The following is a 16,932-nucleotide window of genomic DNA, read 5'->3' on the forward strand; positions in this document are numbered from 1 at the left end:
TGTGTAGGTATAAACTTACAACTTAGAAATCCGTTGCCCAATCTTAATAACATCGGCTAACACACCAGCAGCAGTTACTTCGGCACCTGCACCTGCACCCTGAATAATCAAAGGGTTCTGGTATCTCTCTGTTTTGATAGAGATGACGTTATCCGACCCTTGAAGAGAAGCAAAGGGGTGCGAAGCGTCATACTTTCCAAAACCAACTGAGACCTTGTTGTTGGGGAAGTCTACAGTTCCAACAAAACGCAATACCTTGCCCTCGGAAGCAGCTTGTTCCTTTAGGTGCCCCACTTGGGAGTCAAACTCATGCAATCTTGAAAGAAATTCATCGCTCGTCTCCAAAGTTTCAAGCTCCTGGGGAACTAAAGAGTCAACAGGGAATGAATCAGGAGATTTCACATTAAAGCCAGATAACCTGGCTAAAATGGTGACTTTTCTAGCAACATCCAACCCGGAGAGGTCGTCTCTAGGGTCTGGCTCAGTGTAACCCAGCTCCTTGGCTTTGGACACAATTTCAGAAAACTTAATATCATTTGGCTTTGTAGTAGAGAAGCGATTGAAGATATAGGATAGAGATCCGGAAAAAATTCCTTCAATCTTTTCAATCTTATCTCCAGTGTTGACCAGATCATTGATAGTACTAATAACCGGCAAACCGGCTCCGACAGTAGCCTCGTGATATACTAGCCCACCATTGGGTTCTCCAGAAGCTTTGAATATTTCACTCCATAAATTTAGGTCCCCGGAAAATGCTTTCTTGTTAGGAGTTGCAACTGAAATACCGTTAGAGACAAATTGGGGGTACGCAAACGCAACGTCAGCACTAGAAGTGTTATCAACTAAAATTGCTGGTAAAGGTGAATTTTTCAAGAATTTCAAAAGTTCTTCCACCGTCAAGGGATTTAATGAGCTATTGTCCAAGTCTGCTTTCCAATTGGCTAGATTCAACGGTTTGAAATCATAAGAGATCAAGGCACTTTTGCTTTTAGCCAAATAAATAACGTTAAAGTCGAACAAAGACGATACGCTCCTCAACTGATTAATGAACGCAGAACCGACAATACCTGCTCCGATAATGGCGATGTTGATTGCAGGGGACATAAGGAGAATAGTAGTTTACTTGAACTAAAAGGTGAGAAGAAAACCAAGAATTGCCTGGCAATTTCTCGTATTGTCACGTGGTATTAGTAACTTCTGTAAATATCAAGCTGAACAATACTAAATGATTGAGAAAGCACCTCCGTGTTCGTCTTAATACATGCTTAGTTCATTGTCCGCTACCATTTCAATCCAATTGATCAGACAATTTTGATCACTGAGGTTTGGGAAACTGAATTTGCCAACCTCGCATTTTCCATCCGACTGAGGGCTATTGGGACATTGATAATAGGGAGCATGGTAATAACCGATATCTCGGAACCAGTGAACTTTGGATTTGTCTTGAAATAGAGTCGCCCCTATTGAATGCACTGGTGCATCTCCCCATCTTTCGTAATAGAATCCTCCTGTTGCATCGAGGTGGTTCACCCATTTGGTGTACGCTTCACTTCGAAAAAAGTCCATATCGCCTATTTCGAAGTTGGACCAGAAATGACAGGTAGAGTAGCCATTCGCAATTCTAGTTTTTTGAGGATTTTGTTTCTTTTCTGTTAACCAGTCCCAAGCAGCGTTTTTGTTGACAAATTGAGGATTCTGTTCAATAAACTTCAATGTCTCAGGCCATAATGTCTCGATCGATCGTTCTGTATCGTACAAACTAATAACAAACCCATACGTCTTATCATTTGCTGACATAAATTTGAATACATCATAATCGATGGAAGTATGATAATGTGTGCCAGGTTCAAATCTCCAGTAGTATTTGAATTGTTGCAACCTAGGATGGTTATAAAAACCCCGACTATAGTATCGACACATGTTATGGTAGGACAACTTATCAGCGTAGCCAACATTGTATTTTCTCATGACCTTAATTCTCTCTGACTCCTTGGCAGAATCTATCCAGTCAGGTCTGTCCCAGGTTACTTTGTCAATCGTTTCAAAGAATACTTGCCCTGAAACTTTTTCAGTTATGGTGCTTTTGAACTTGTCAGTAAATTCTTTATCATTCAAAAAAACGTATGGATACTGAAATTTGTGATTAAATTGGCTTTCCACCGTTTCAATTGCCTGTAGAGCAGTCCTGAGTTCTTTGTTTCTAACCAACATTAGCAATGTGGCATTCTCACGTCCATAATCAACCAGACTTTCTGGTGCATAAACCAAATTGCCAACATTAGGTTCTTTGACCTCCGCTTTCATGATTTTGTCATATTTCTTCATCATATCATCAACAATATCATCATGTCTATTCATAAAGTCTTCGAATTGAAAGTCTAAAGTTGGAATTTTGCCAGATGTCATCATATACTGGATGGCATCCCAGTACAGCCATAATCCTGCTGTAGTAAGTATGAAAGATAAACTTCCAAAGATTGCCAACTTGGTAAACCTTTTCGTAAGGGAGATCATCATCAGAAGAATAACAAGTTGCACCTTGTCAAATAAGGAGCACGTTCGCGTGTTTGAATTATCTTTCTTGGTATGTTATCGCCTTCGGGTCGGGATGAGACACTCAAAAGCTTTAGCAGCGGCACAAATACCGAATAAACCGCAGTATTGCCTTTTCACTCATTTTCCTGTTTCAGGGAAATTGGCTAATATGTTATGAATATATGATATATACTGAACGAACTTTTGTATACAAAAAGCGTATGTAGTTTAGCGGTAAAATTCGACGTTGCCATCGTCGGGCCCCCGGTTCGACTCCGGGCATACGCATTATTTTTTTCTGAACCAGGATTTTTAGTTTGCAGCTAGTTCCAAGATTCTCAAGTTGAACTCACGCAGCGAACGCAAAACTTTGCCGGCAAATTATTCATATATATCTACTGAAATAGCTGGGTTCAATTTACGAATTTTCATGAATTAAATAAATAGAGCGAAAAATAAAAGTATTGGCAATCCTTATTCATATACGGATTTGATTATCTTCCACTCTAAGCTCGAAGCTTACTTCCTTATCTGCATCCATATAAGAATCACACATGCACCAGAGTGTTATCTCGTGGGATCCTGGGGAAGGAACCGAGAAAGTAACTTTAACTTGCTCTTGCTGTTTAGAAATTCTTGTACGTTTGATACCATAAAGCTCTTTTGAATGGGAGCAACCAATAACGAGCCACCAGTTCTCTGTTTTTGTATAGGGATATACCGAAGAAATAACAGTGAGATCCTCAGGTTGTTCATCTCTGGTAAGTGTAACTATTATTTCTCTCTCCTCGTCAACTATTATAGTACCTTCAGTGATATCCAACTCGTAATCAATATCAACATTGGGGAATTTGTTCACGAATTCAGCTACTTTCTGGAGCTGCGCATTGGATAGCTTCAACAAATTGTCTCGCTCATCGTCTTCCATGGACATGATATCAAATATAGTTTCCACTCTCGCCTCTTGGCAACGGCGCAATAAAGCGGCGTTATCGAAAAATGGTATCTGCTTCAGGGGACTTTCATTCTTCCAAATCCCCTGGACTACCATCTGAGAGAGGTCCATAGCTGTTATGGCATTCAAGTGTCCTTCCCCCGATAAAATGTCCACACAAGTATATACCAAGTTTAACATTTTTCTGAGCACAAATTGTTGATCATAATGCAGCTCAGGAGTCAATTTAGTCCTTGAAAAGTGCGCTTGTATTAAAATTAGGGCTTTTACTCGAGGGGACTCAATGCTTGCACCAGTACTACACTTGATTGGGACTTGATCGTAAAGCCGGTTCAGGATACCCTCTTCATGTTTTCTAACTGGTATTGAATCAAACTCTGCGGCAGATGCCACAATCTCCAACATCCCTTTCAATTTCGTTTTCGGTGAAAGTGATAGGATGAATGTTTGCATAGTAGAGAAACAGACATTGTAGTAGGAGGCAATCATTGTTGCCGTTAGTGGTACAATCTCAACAACATCCTTAATTTCATCATCATCTACTTCTTGAAACTCAATCATCTGAGATTCAGTTAATTCATTCACCGTAGTTTCCACCAGTTCTGATAAATACTCAGATAAGCCTACACTAGAAACATCGGTCACACCATAGTACGACGGATTTAACTGTAATCGTCTGTAAAAGAACGTATAGGTAAGCCAATCAATACAATCTTGTCTGTTTCTAACCACCTGACAGCTTATTTCATTGACAAACGCATCAGTTAGGAAGAGGGAAAGGTGGCTCTCCACTGGTAGGGGTTCACTGAGAAATTTTGTATAGTAATCCAATTTTCCAGAATTAGTAACAATCAGGGCTTGCAAAGACGAGACACCGACCATTTCGAGTATATCTGATATTGAATAGTCGATGTATCTGTGTTCTCTCCCTTCATAAAATTGAGTACCCATAACGCATGCAAAGTCACAAGGTGGCGCCAATGAGACAACGTCTCGAGAGCATATGATAACTTTCAAACAGCCTAATTCATACAAGTTCTCTATCGTATTCTGATCATTGCCAGCTATCCCTTGATATAAAATCCCAATGCCTTGAGAGATTAAGTGCTTTAGCCTTACATCTCGGATGCCAGCCAAGTGTTTTGAGTCAACTGGGGGTTGAAACTTCTGAGAGCTTCCATTGTAATTTCGCTTTCTAAATAATGTCAAAAGCTCTTGACCGACTTCGAAACAAAGTTCTGTATCGGGTAGAAAGACAACAGAGCTACCAAACTTGTCCGAAATGGCCTGAAATCCAATCTTCAGCATTGCAAGAATCATCGAATGGTTCTCTTTAATATCTGAGGATTTTATCTCTATCTCCAAAGGTGCAATCCTTTCCTTCGAGTCAAAATTGTAGTTGTGATCTATCTCTACTCCTAACCAACTTCCAAAGTCGTCAGCCCTAGCAAGGGGGTTGCTCAGACCTACAATTCGAATAGGTTTGGATAACTGGATTGCCATTATTCGAATCCTGGATAAGGCAACTTCGTAAATGAATCCATTATAGCCATTCCCAACAGTATGGCAATCATCGGCAACTACTAGTTCAATTGATTGAACAACACTTCTATTCTTCCATCGTCGGCAAAGTTGGTCTAAATGCGCCGGTGTTGCCAATATTACATCCGAAATGGACAACAATTTTAGATCGGAGTTTAATTCACCAGTAAGCACTTTGATGACCTTTCCGCCGGCAACAGACTTGAACTTCCTCCTCCAGATTTTATAAATCTTAGCAATTGTTGCGTCACAGGGTGAAACATATATGGCTCTTCCGTTACCAGAGCACCAAAGTCGAAGAAGGGCTAGCTCAGCAATTACAGTTTTTCCGCACCCCTTATTGGCACAAATAAGGGCACTTGCGTCGGTCTCAAAAACTGAATTGAATACTCGAGTTTGAAACTTATTGAAAAATTCGAAATCAAAGACAGTCCTGCACTCAGGTAAATTTAAGTTGTGAACAGGAATCAAAGGCACTTCTTCTAGTGGCGTGGGGGGTCGATATTTCTTTGGACGTTTCAAGTGTGTCAACATTAAGGGAATCTTATATTCACATTGAAGCCAATTTTCAGAAACTAGAGTAATAAAATAATTGGGTTCTGAGGGCTCCAGGATTGGAACAGTAAATTCAACGATATGCTCCTCTTTGATGTATTGTTTCTTTATCACTATTGTGTCACAAAAAAGAATCCTTTCGCCATTGCAATCCTCAACAAGTAGCAAAAACGATTCTGCAAACCCATGTAAGGAGACATTCCATTCCCATTCGGGATAGATGACCACTTCAATTCGCATCAATGAATGGGTAATTGGTTGAAAATTGGCATTCATAGTCAACTTTGGAAACTGTTTGACCAGCTTTAAAGTTGCAAGCCCAAGCTTTTCGCTTCGAATAGCCTGTGCCATTTCAGAAGATTCAGTCAATCCCAGGTAATAGCTCCAAGGAAGAACAGAGCTTTCGCTTTTTCTAATTATCTCTGGATGAACATTAGGAAACTGGCGGAAGGGAGAGCTTGAAAGCCACATTCGTTTGTTGACCATTTTATACAACTCCAAAGAATACTTTGAAACTGTAGCCCACCTCTTCTTTAGAGCTATTTCGTGAATAGCTCTAAGAATTCTGGAAGCAGACTGGGTGATATAGATCATATCCTGAACTATTGCAAAACCTTCCAGTTTCAAATGAGATATATAACACTGTAATAAAATATTGACCTTAGTGAGTGGATTCTCTGCTGTATCCTTCACAGGAATGGGGATGCTTTGTAAAATCCTTTTCAGCTCCAGTTTTTCATCTAATCTCACAGGAATAAATCTAAATTCAGAAGATTGACTGAATATTCTTAGTAGATCAATATCAGTAGAATATGGTTTTAGAAACTTGTTGAAAAGAGATATGGTACTGTGGTCAATATAGAAGTAGGATGAGATTCTCCCTAAGTAATTGGGCCAGACTTTTCCGGATAAAGGGTCAAATGATATCAATCCATTCTTTTGCAGCTGGGTGAGAGCCGAATGACATATGTCCAATCTCATTTCCAGCAGAGTTTTGTCTTGACTGTATTCAGGGCCCACATGATACAACGCAGGAGATCGAAGCATACGAACAAATAGGTAAGAGTAAGAAAACCACGAAACCGCTTCCTGTCGTGAGGTTACTGTTCCTAAGACGATCTCAGAATTTAAGCAATCATGTATCTTACTCATGAGTTGGGATTCAATCGGTAGCTGTTGGTTTAAAATTGCCAAGTAGTATTGAACTTCTTCCTGGACTGTTATTATTATTCCTTCACCAGTCTTATCGTAACGAGGCCTGCCGGCTCTTCCAAGCATTTGAAGAATGTCTTGAGGAGCAAGCTGAGACCAAACTCCCTTCTCAGGGGAATAAACAGATGTCCCCTTAATTATAACAGTATGAGCAGGAAGATTCACACCCCAAGCTAACGTCGCCGTGGAAACTAAAACCTGAACATATCCATCTGCAAATAAATCTTCTACCAAAGAACGATCTTGCTTGTTCAATCCGGCATGATGAATGCCGATTCCTGAGACAACTAGATTTCTCAGATCTTCACTGCTAAAAGACTTTGATTCTTCCCTGAGAATTTCTTTTGAGCCGAGATCTGTTTTTTGGAGAAGGTCTAACTTATTGCACGCACTTAAATTTTCCATTAGATATCTTGCCGTTTTAGCTGTGTCTACCCTTGAGTGCACAAAAACAATAATTTGGTGATCCCCTTGAAGATTATCTATCACCTTATCAAGGCAAGCCTGGTTCATCGCTTGATATCGCTTCAACGCCTTTTTTTCTAGAATACCCACAAATTGCTGAGCCAGGGGGCAGGGGCGGTAAGACCCATCAAAGTAGAATAAACCTTTGCTTTCATCAACTCTCAAAAAAGTGGCGACATCATTAAAGTTGGGCAAAGTGGCGGAAAGACCAACCAATCTTACTGGTTCATTTCCTGATATCTCGTCATTACGAATTGATCTTGAAACTATGCTTTCGATTACAGGACCTCTTTCATCATGCAGCAAGTGGATTTCATCAATAATTAGTAGCCGCACTAAACGTACATACGAAATATCTGACATCTTTCTTGTAATGATATCCCACTTTTCAGGCGTTGTAACCAGAATTTGAGTAGACTTAATTTGATGTTTTGTTAAATTGGAGTCTCCAGTTAACTCGCCAACTTTGATTCCAAACGAATCAAATCTTCTCTGAAATTCCCTAACTTGTTCTTGGACTAGAGCTTTTAATGGTGCAATATAAACAATTTTAAACTTGTTCAATGCAAGCGTTCCAGTGTCTTGATTTCTAAACTTTGATATGGTTCGTAAAATTGTCAATAAAGCAACATTAGTTTTTCCCGAACCAGTAGGAGCACACAGTAATATGTTCTCATCTTCTTTAAAAGCAATTGGGTAAACTTTTGATTGAATTCTATTCAAAGTTAAGGTCTCAGAGTTTGGAAATGCCTGCTGAGCCCAATTAGGTAGCTCAGAAATAGAAACAAGTCTTTCATCTGAGCCCATTGTGGGAGGTTCAGGAGCAGGAATATGAAACTCTTCGTAAGATTTTTTCACTCTTTTGAATGACCCATTAGGAAGGTTGACTTTATTTGTTGTCATTAAGTGCGAACCCTGATCAAATACCAGTGTCTGAAGATCTATCAGCCTAGGCTCTCTTTGAGTAAAATCAGTTGTTAGTTTTTCGGGTAAAGATTCAAGTCTTCTCTTTTTAGAAGCAGGACTGTAAAACTTTTGAGTATATTCATTATACTGGGCAACCAAAAATTCAAGTTTTCTGTTACTTACCTCATTCAATATCTTTGGCACATCCTCCTCTGATGCATTATTCAGCTGCATGCTATAGTATATGTATGGAGAATTCTGAACCATCTCGTGAACAAACTTTAAGTTACTTTGCCCCAAGAGCTGAAGTAATTCTGATACAAAACTCCTTGATGATATATTTTCCTGCATGAAACGCTTCATCAATCCAATCAATGATTGGGTCATCGTCGTATGCTCGTGTGACTGTGCAGATGGATATAATTTGGCGACTTGATTCCTTAACCAAAACTGGTCAATTTTATGAAACTCTGGGATCAAAAGATCGTTGTTTGCTAGATTTCTTTCGGGTTTGATAATTTGGGCTTCAACAAAACCATCTGTGAAGTAAGAACTAGACTCTTTCAACTGTGTAGCATCACTATCACTCAAATTGTCGTATTGCTGACCGTTCTCATCAGTGGCAATTTTAAGCTCGTTATTATAATTTTCTTTAAAGTTACCATCATTATCGTCCAGTTCAATAGCAACACCGCCATTGTTATTGATTTCATTTTCCTCTGTTTCTTTGGAGTAGTCAGTCAACTGCTCACTTAGTTTTGACAATTCATAAAAATCGTCTTTAGATATGGGTCGATCCAAGATTTCTTCGCATCTATTCTTCTTGCCATCTAGATCAGTATGCAAAATTTCAAGCATCAAGTCAACCCCCGATCTCAGTATGTCTTCTGAAATGTCACTGTCAAAGTACTTCGACGTCCATGTTAAGATTTTCATATAAGACTCTCTAGTCTGTTCTGTTCTTGGATAGTAAGATAAAGACTCAAAGTCCGTAGTTTGTACCAAACGTCGCCCTTCGTTAACATCCGAAGAAAGGAAAAACGAAGAAGATTCACTCAACTCTAAGTCTCCTCTTTGAATTTGGGTCCTTTCCTTCTCAGAAATACTTTCTCTTGAAACTTTCGAACCAATATCTCGATACGAGATTCTTCCTTTGATGGTTTCAGGGACAGAACTTATTTCGTTGTTATGCGATCCAGTTTCATTCAGGAATCTTCGATCCACATGAGTCACCTTATTCGACATTTCCTCGTATTTATATTTCTTGAAATCATTTTGGTCAGACATATCAATTATGGTTTCTTCTTCAGGTTGAAAACTGCCTATCTATAAGCGCTTTAACGGACTTGAGAGTTTTCGCTAAGAACTATTTAAATGAACCTCAAAATTCGTGTAGCACTTCTTGTCTTCAAGTAAAATGACAATGTCAACCGAAGATATCATCGCCAGGCATAGGAAGGAGAAAAGGGACCAAATTGCACTTATTACAAGGATGAAGAAGCAGAGCACTAAGTCAACCAAAAAGGAAATCATGAAACAATGCTCTCTCTTGGAAGAAGAGCTACAGGCAAGACATAAGAAGGAGTTAGGTGAGTGCAAGACTGAAAATTCCGTCGAGAGAAGTAGTGAGCCTACTGACGAAAAATCAAATGGTGGAGAACTTTTTTCCCCTGAAAAGTTATTATCAATGATGACTTTAAAACAGCAAGGAACTCCAAGTGAGAATCAAGGAAACGCAACTGTTCCAAAGAGAAAACGCAATAGGCAGAAGGACAGATTAGCTAGAAGGGAAGTTGCCATTAAAGAGATGCAAGCAGCAGCAGCAAAAGAGGCTAACCTCCAAACAAATTTCAAAGAGATAGAATTGAACAACATAAGCCAACTGTGCCAAGTTGCTCACCTGGAACCATATGATATCCGACCTGATGGGCATTGCTTGTTTGCATCTATAAAAGATCAGTTGGAGGTTCGGCACAAAATTGAAAATATAAGTATACAAGATCTTCGGTCTCTGGCTGCGAGTCATATTAAAAATGATCCCGAGACTTATACTCCTTTCCTTTTTGATGAGAATACTATGAAAATCAGGGACATTGATGACTATGCAAACGAGCTGGAAACCACGGCTTTATGGGGAGGTGATATGGAAATTTTGGCATTGAGCAAAGAGTTTGATTGTCCAATCAGTGTAATGATTAGTGGAAGACCTATTCATCTTGTCAATGCCGACGGTTCTAAAGAGGAGTTGAAGTTGGTTTATTACCGTCATGCATATGGCCTAGGTGAGCATTACAACTCTTTAAGAGATAGATCAGAGATAAGGGAGTCTTGTATAGTTGAGCAAGAGGAAAAAGAAGCGGTAGACGATGGAAAATCATCTTCTTGAGTCGTTTTTCTTTGAGACTTGCAATTATCCTGCCAGTTATTTTTTTTTTATTTTCATTTTTTTCTTTCAAATGTAGAGGGAAGAAAACTAGAATCCTGAAAACCCTGCTAAAACCATTTTTTAGAGTAAATAGTTATTAATGATTTTACGAAGGCAATATTCTATAAAAAGGGGAAAACAACCTCTTCTGGGAAGGGCCTCAAACAATCTCAGCGGTGGAATCGTCGGTCTGGCTAACGTGGGAAAATCTACCTTTTTTCAAGCCATCACAAAGTCGAAACTTGGGAACCCAGCTAATTATCCCTTCGCAACAATTTCTCCAGAGGAAGCGAGGGTGGAGGTAACATCACCAAAGTTGGATCACCTTCAACACCTTTACGGCAGCTTGAAAAAAATTCCTGCTTATTTAAAGGTTGTTGACATCGCTGGACTCGTCCGAGGAGCATCACGAGGAGAGGGTCTTGGAAACCAATTCCTAGGTGATATTCGTCAAGTTGATGGTCTATTTCAGGTGGTCAGAGGGTTTAGAGACTCGGACGTAACTCATGTCGAGGGAAACGTGGATCCTGTGCGAGACCTTATGGTTGTAGAAGATGAGCTCTTACTAAAAGATATGGAGTTTGTAGAGTCTGCTTTGGAGCGCACCAAAAAGCAACTCCGTCATCGACACCAGAGAGGTTTGGCAGAGATCCAACTCCTCGAAGAAGAGTCAGACACATTGAACAAAGCAAGTGCCTGGTTACTCGAAGGCAAACTTCTTAGTAGAATCGACGCTAATTGGAATACTTCACAGATGAATATATTGAACAAGCACAACTTGCTAACAGCTAAGCCAAGTGTGTATTTGTTGAACGTTTCAGAAACAGACTATAAAAAAAGATATAATGATTTTAGCAAGGATGTTGAATACTGGGTTGATGAACACTCACCTGGAAGTAGTGTGGTATTAGTTTCGGCTCAGTACGAGAACTCATTGGCCCTAGACTCTTCGAGTTATACAACGGAATCATGTATTCCACCTATAGTTGATGAAATGCGAAAATGCTTACACTTGATTAGCTTCTATACCTGTGGAGATATTGAATCTCGTCAATGGACTGTCCGTGAAAATACCCCTGCTCCAGATGCTGCTGGAGTGATTCACACTGATCTTAGCCGAACTTTTATCAACGCTACAGTGATCAAGTATGATGTTTTGAAGTCTCTCAGCCCACCCTTGAATGAAAAATCACTCCGTTCGAAGGGCTTGCTACACCGAGTTGGAAAAACATACTTGATTGAAGATGGTGATATTTTACATTTCAACGCTGCCAAGTGCGGAAAGCGGTGAAAGTTTATAGATGACAATTCATTTCCGTATATATATATAATAAATGCAATGCTTGTGTCTACTGTGCGTCAGCAACCCACTTCGTCTGTGTTCAAGTTACTGAACTAGAATTGTCGCATTTTTTTCTGTTCAGACCGAAAATATTCCGAATCCGCAGACTGCCTCTTCTTTTCCTCAAGTGCTATGTCATAGTGGTACGGTGAAATGGTGCCTGCAGAGGAGGCAACAGATGAAACCGGAGACGCATACGGGGTAAAACTGGATCTAACAGAAACAGGAGAAGATCGAGGTGAAGGAACTAATGTCTGAACCTGGTGATGGCAATGAAGAGCATTGATAGCATAACCCGGGGAAGCATACTTCACTCGCAAACTTGGTGGCGGGCATGCGACAAGAGCCAGCAAATGATGGGGAAGATCAGCATCTAATCGTGCTACCAGAGGACCACCAACCAGTGGCGCTATACCAATAGCATCTACCACTAAAGCAAGAGCAGCAACAGCAATGGCACTCGCAGAGTAATGAAAACAGATTCTCGGATGGAATTGAGCTAACTCACATAAATAGATAGCACCCATTTTGAGATCGTGCAAATTGTGGGGTGTATTGGAGACTATATCAGGTTGTTCTTGAAGTACAAGATCAAGAAAAACGTTATGAGTGCTGAACCCAATGTTCCAATCTAAGCTTTTCAAAATATGAGATTCCATCTCCAAGAACAAGGTTTTGGAGTATGTATTCAAACACAACCTGGTAAGATCATGAACCGTAGGTACGCGTGTCTTCTTCTCTGAGTACTTTGCTGCTATCCACAGGCACGTCAGTCCCAATAGCTGGTAGTGTTGCTTTCTGACCACTCGCAGGGATGTGTAGCGATCAAGTAAGTTAACTGTCAAGAAAAATGTGACATAACTGAGCTTGAATTGTAAGAATATGTCGACAAGATGATCCAAAAGCATTGGTCTCATCCGTAACCTGATTTCAGGTTGCATAGCGATAGACTGTGGCTGAGGTCTTGTAGTCTGCTCCAGTTTCAAGTGGTGTAGTAAAATAGTGTGGTGGTAGTCAGCAACAGTATTAGTATGTGCCCGAAGTTCCATCATTTTGAGTTGAGGACATTGCGCTCGCAAAGACGCTTGACGTTGGCGTAAGCCATGGTAAGCATCAGGTGAAAGCGACATGTAGTTTTAGTATATGAGGAGCAAACAGTGGTGATGGTGAGTAAATATCAATGAGAGTCAGAAAAGGGATGCGAATAAAAATTGAATGATGCTACTGATTGGTCTTTTGTCTAAATGTCCAAGTTTGAAAAAGTGTTTCAACTCTAAAGGCTAATGAATGTGAAAGGATGGACAAAATGGAGCTATACCAGTTCTGGTGGGAGAAACTTTTAAAATTGGAATCACTGGGAATGATGCAAAAGAGCGGCAGTGAAACCTTCTTTATCTGGTAGTGGTCAAAATACACTCGATTCCGCTCACTACGAAGTGGGCTGTCTTTAAGTATATATAACTAGTCCAAAGCTGGTATGGTATGGATCGAGTTGATTGGAGTAGTGCCACTAATTTTCAATCTCTCCTTGAATCTTGATTATAGGGGATAGTGAGTAGCTTTAGAGACCAGATGCACCTTGGTGCATTCGATCACATATTTTATTTTCAACAAGATTCCGACTGAACTATACAGACGAGGTTGACAACCTACCAAAAGTCTTTTCTACTTCTCCTATGGCTATCACTCCATATGGCTCTTGGACTTATCTGACCAGTCGCCTAGTTTAGATATCGTAGATATTAGCTTATGAAAGATCGCAGATCGCAAGTGCCGTGCATTTCCCAAAAGTGTGGTGCTGCATTTACTTCACCATGGAGTTATAGAATTCAGATGCGACGGGGGGGGGGGGGGGGGGGAAGGGATAATAACATTATTAGGGCTGGCAGTTCCAAATTGCTAATCAATCATTTCGTGGTGCACAACTAGTACCATGGAAAAAAAAATGCGATCCGTGATAAAGTCGCCATCTCCTAATTAGTATTTGTCAGTTTCCAAGACTTTAGGTCAGCTACTCTACTCCCTTCCATAAGGATTGAGGGAGGTTAAGACGAGAAAGTATTGCCTTGTGGCATCACTATGTTGTGATTGATTTTTTGGCAAGGCACGATGTTGTCTCAAAGATTCATAAGATTCAACTCATCTTTTCCCAGTACTGCGAGAGAAAGGAGATTTAATGCCATGCATATACCACCAGTACCTCTGTTAATTGGATTTTAATCTTAAAATCTCTCTACTACCTTTCTAGTTTATACCAAAAGTAGCGATCTTACCCTCGAATCACTGTGTAATCTCTCGCAGCCACAGCAACGATCACCTAACTGTTTCCATGGAGCCTTAATATGTACTCATGAAATTGCAAGCAGGGGACCTAAAATACGAAAATAACACCACGTGAGTAGTATCTTGTTATGAATAGAGAAGAATAGACGGCAAAGGCTACTATTCGTTTCCACTTTTATATCCCTTCCGAGATCCGTCTGACTATCGTTCAAATACAAGTTTCCTCTCCGAGCCGAATCTAGTTGAAAAAAGTCACACCCAGATAATGTTTTTTATATGAATTTTTTTTTTTTGGACTTGATATTTTTGCTTCAAGACTATGACCAAAAGAAAGGCCAGAAAGGTTAAAGGCCCTAAAAAGCTAGCTAAGCAGATTCATGTATCTTATGAAGGATACACCGTATCTGCTTCAAGCTCTATAGAAATCATAGACGTTGATGAATTGGACTGGAATTTGATGTTCTCTCGTTTTGTCAGTCAACGAAAACCTTGCTTGATTGATGGAGTGATGCCAGGTCTGAATCTCAACATTTTTCAACCTCATTTGCTTAACGAGCTTTTAGACTACGGCGAAGCGCTTGAAGTTGAGCAAAAGATTAATGGGGGGTTTGGATCTAATGTGCAGAGACTGCAAATGCGATTTGAAGAGTTAATGGAAAATTTGAGGACCGGTAAGGGAGATTTGTATTTGACCACACAATATGGGGGAGAGGACGAGAATGATGAGAGAAAAGAAGAGGAAGAAGAAGAAGAAGAGGGAAACATTGAGAATTCAGGGACAGAAGGATTCGATGATAACTCTGATACCGAAACATGTTCCCTAGTCAGTTTGAGTACTAGTTTCCATGACGATTTCGAAGATTTGGACGATTTGGACGATTTGGAAAAACCCAGACTATTTATACAGCCCCCTCTTTGTAATCTTTCTTCCTCGATCCTTCCATCTTCTCCTAGTTTCCTTGATAAACTTGCTATTCAGCAAGTTAATCTCTGGCTTGGAGCCGCCAGGCCTACTCCTTTGGCACTGGATCCACTGAAAACTGATCTAGGAGTTGGAAATTGTGTTCCGAATGGTACTTCTTCTGGTCTTCATCATGACCATGCGGACAACTTGTACATACCTATACATGGACGGAAACGCTTCACCTTGTTCTCCCCCCAAGATGCTCCAAATCTGTACACTCAAGGCGACATTGCTACAATATATGAGAATGGAGTTGTGGACTACATAACGAACAAGAATGCTCCGAATTGGCGACATATTCGTGACGATGGGGCGATAATAGGTGAAGTATGTCGTTGGAAACTGGAACAGCAATCTGACTCTCTTTCTGAAACTCAACAAAAGCTGCTGCTTGAACAAATCAAGGAAGAGGATAAACTGTTAGCTTCATTCTCCTCTGTTCCAAAAGTTGAACCGCCATCCTTCAGCAGGATACCTCCAGCTTTGCTGCACATACAGGAAGTTGAATCAGTAGAGGATAGAGCACGTCTTCATGAATTATCCCAGAATGGCTATCCGCTGCTTTCTAAGTGTCACAGCCTTATAGTGGATCTGGAACCGGGACAAATGTTGTATCTTCCCGCAGGGTGGTTTCACGAAGTGAAATCATATGGGGAGGAATCCCCGGAATTTCCATACGTTCATGAAGCAATAAATTACTGGTTTGAACCGCCTAATGGGTCCACGTCTGATAGGCCCTATGAGGATTCTTACTGGAGTGAAATCTCCCCCTATCTACTCAATTAGCTCGCTCGATCTGAGTTTTCATAAATTTCCTGATCTGGTAGTAATTCTTATAAACCCCTGTTACCAGTAGCACCTATAGTATGCTATCCGGACGTCAACTTTTCCTGCTGTTCGATTGCGCGAGTCTCATCATATTCTTGCATGGCTACGTGGCTAGTCTCTTTCAAAATACACAGTTACTAAGCTTGGCCAGAAGTGACGACGAATCTATTGCTGACGCTGAATCTCAGCAACCTTTGGTCGGGGGGTCCCAATGCTTCGGGATAAAGTTGAAGCCCGACAAACAATGCATGCAATCAAAAATAGAAGAGCTTAGTTGATGTAATCAGAAAATGAGAATAGAGAATAGAAAAGTGTAAAGTTTTGCAGCTCAGTCGCCCTATTTTGGACAGGCATCTGAATACAATGCTAATTTTTAGTAATGAAAGCGGGATGCAAAAATGTTTGGAACGAAAGTCATTCAATTGGCCGCTCGAAAAGACGCAGTTAGAGTTTCTCTCAATACCGAGTTGACTTCACCCCAAGTTCCTGACTGGTAAAAAAAAATCGCGTCTCCTGTGACTGTGTTCCTAATTTGGAGCAGGACATACCCATTCGATTTGTACAAAATTCTTAGAAGACTGCGGTAGATTACGAGAACATATCTGTACCCAGGTCAACTAAGATGCTTTGAATTTTGTGAAGTTACTGCCTTCGATGAACTCTGTTCCAGAGTTACGTGTAATTCCGAGAGCGGTGAGCAATAGATCTTTGAACAACCGCAGAATAACACCCAGATTGTTTCTTTTCCATTATCAGGCAAATTTGAATTGAGATACATTCACACAGGTAAGAACAGTTGGAATATACCACACCGCTAATGTTGTTTATACCGTATTATTCGTACAACAAATGGATATGCTTTATTGTATTCTTTATTCTTTATTTCAGTATATTCCAATCAAAAAGTGACGCACTCCATA

General features: G+C 40.3%; 7 protein-coding genes across 7 annotated transcripts; 3 read left to right on the plus strand and 4 right to left on the minus strand.

The window, feature by feature from the left end:
- Positions 1-15: 15 nt before the first annotated feature.
- PAS_chr1-4_0049 (Homoserine dehydrogenase (L-homoserine:NADP oxidoreductase), dimeric enzyme) lies at positions 16-1,104 on the minus strand (the record flags this gene model as incomplete). The annotated part of the gene is made up of 1 exon (XM_002490116.1): positions 16-1,104. One exon carries the CDS (start codon positions 1,102-1,104, stop codon positions 16-18), a length of 1,089 nt encoding a protein of 362 aa, XP_002490161.1.
- A 150-nt stretch (positions 1,105-1,254) lies between these two features.
- PAS_chr1-4_0050 (Putative mannosyltransferase involved in protein glycosylation) lies at positions 1,255-2,517 on the minus strand (the record flags this gene model as incomplete). The annotated part of the gene is made up of 1 exon (XM_002490117.1): positions 1,255-2,517. One exon carries the CDS (start codon positions 2,515-2,517, stop codon positions 1,255-1,257), a length of 1,263 nt encoding a protein of 420 aa, XP_002490162.1.
- Positions 2,518-3,013: 496 nt separating this feature from the next.
- PAS_chr1-4_0051 (RNA-dependent ATPase RNA helicase (DEIH box)) lies at positions 3,014-9,457 on the minus strand (the record flags this gene model as incomplete). The annotated part of the gene is made up of 1 exon (XM_002490118.1): positions 3,014-9,457. The coding sequence occupies one exon, from the start codon at positions 9,455-9,457 to the stop codon at positions 3,014-3,016; it is 6,444 nt and encodes a 2,147-aa protein (XP_002490163.1).
- A 130-nt stretch (positions 9,458-9,587) lies between these two features.
- PAS_chr1-4_0052 (uncharacterized protein) lies at positions 9,588-10,556 on the plus strand (the record flags this gene model as incomplete). Its single annotated transcript, XM_002490119.1, has 1 exon — positions 9,588-10,556. The coding sequence occupies one exon, from the start codon at positions 9,588-9,590 to the stop codon at positions 10,554-10,556; it is 969 nt and encodes a 322-aa protein (XP_002490164.1).
- A 139-nt stretch (positions 10,557-10,695) lies between these two features.
- On the plus strand, positions 10,696-11,886 carry PAS_chr1-4_0053 (uncharacterized protein; the record flags this gene model as incomplete). The annotated part of the gene is made up of 1 exon (XM_002490120.1): positions 10,696-11,886. One exon carries the CDS (start codon positions 10,696-10,698, stop codon positions 11,884-11,886), a length of 1,191 nt encoding a protein of 396 aa, XP_002490165.1.
- A 104-nt stretch (positions 11,887-11,990) lies between these two features.
- On the minus strand, positions 11,991-13,067 carry PAS_chr1-4_0054 (G1 cyclin involved in cell cycle progression; the record flags this gene model as incomplete). The annotated part of the gene is made up of 1 exon (XM_002490121.1): positions 11,991-13,067. The coding sequence occupies one exon, from the start codon at positions 13,065-13,067 to the stop codon at positions 11,991-11,993; it is 1,077 nt and encodes a 358-aa protein (XP_002490166.1).
- Positions 13,068-14,539: 1,472 nt separating this feature from the next.
- Positions 14,540-15,970, plus strand: PAS_chr1-4_0055 (Clavaminate synthase; the record flags this gene model as incomplete). The annotated part of the gene is made up of 1 exon (XM_002490122.1): positions 14,540-15,970. The coding sequence occupies one exon, from the start codon at positions 14,540-14,542 to the stop codon at positions 15,968-15,970; it is 1,431 nt and encodes a 476-aa protein (XP_002490167.1).
- Positions 15,971-16,932: the final 962 nt, after the last annotated feature.

This window comes from Komagataella phaffii, chromosome 1, assembly GCF_000027005.1.
Source record: "Komagataella phaffii GS115 chromosome 1, complete sequence".
In the NCBI taxonomy this organism is placed as follows: domain Eukaryota; kingdom Fungi; phylum Ascomycota; class Pichiomycetes; order Pichiales; family Pichiaceae; genus Komagataella; species Komagataella phaffii.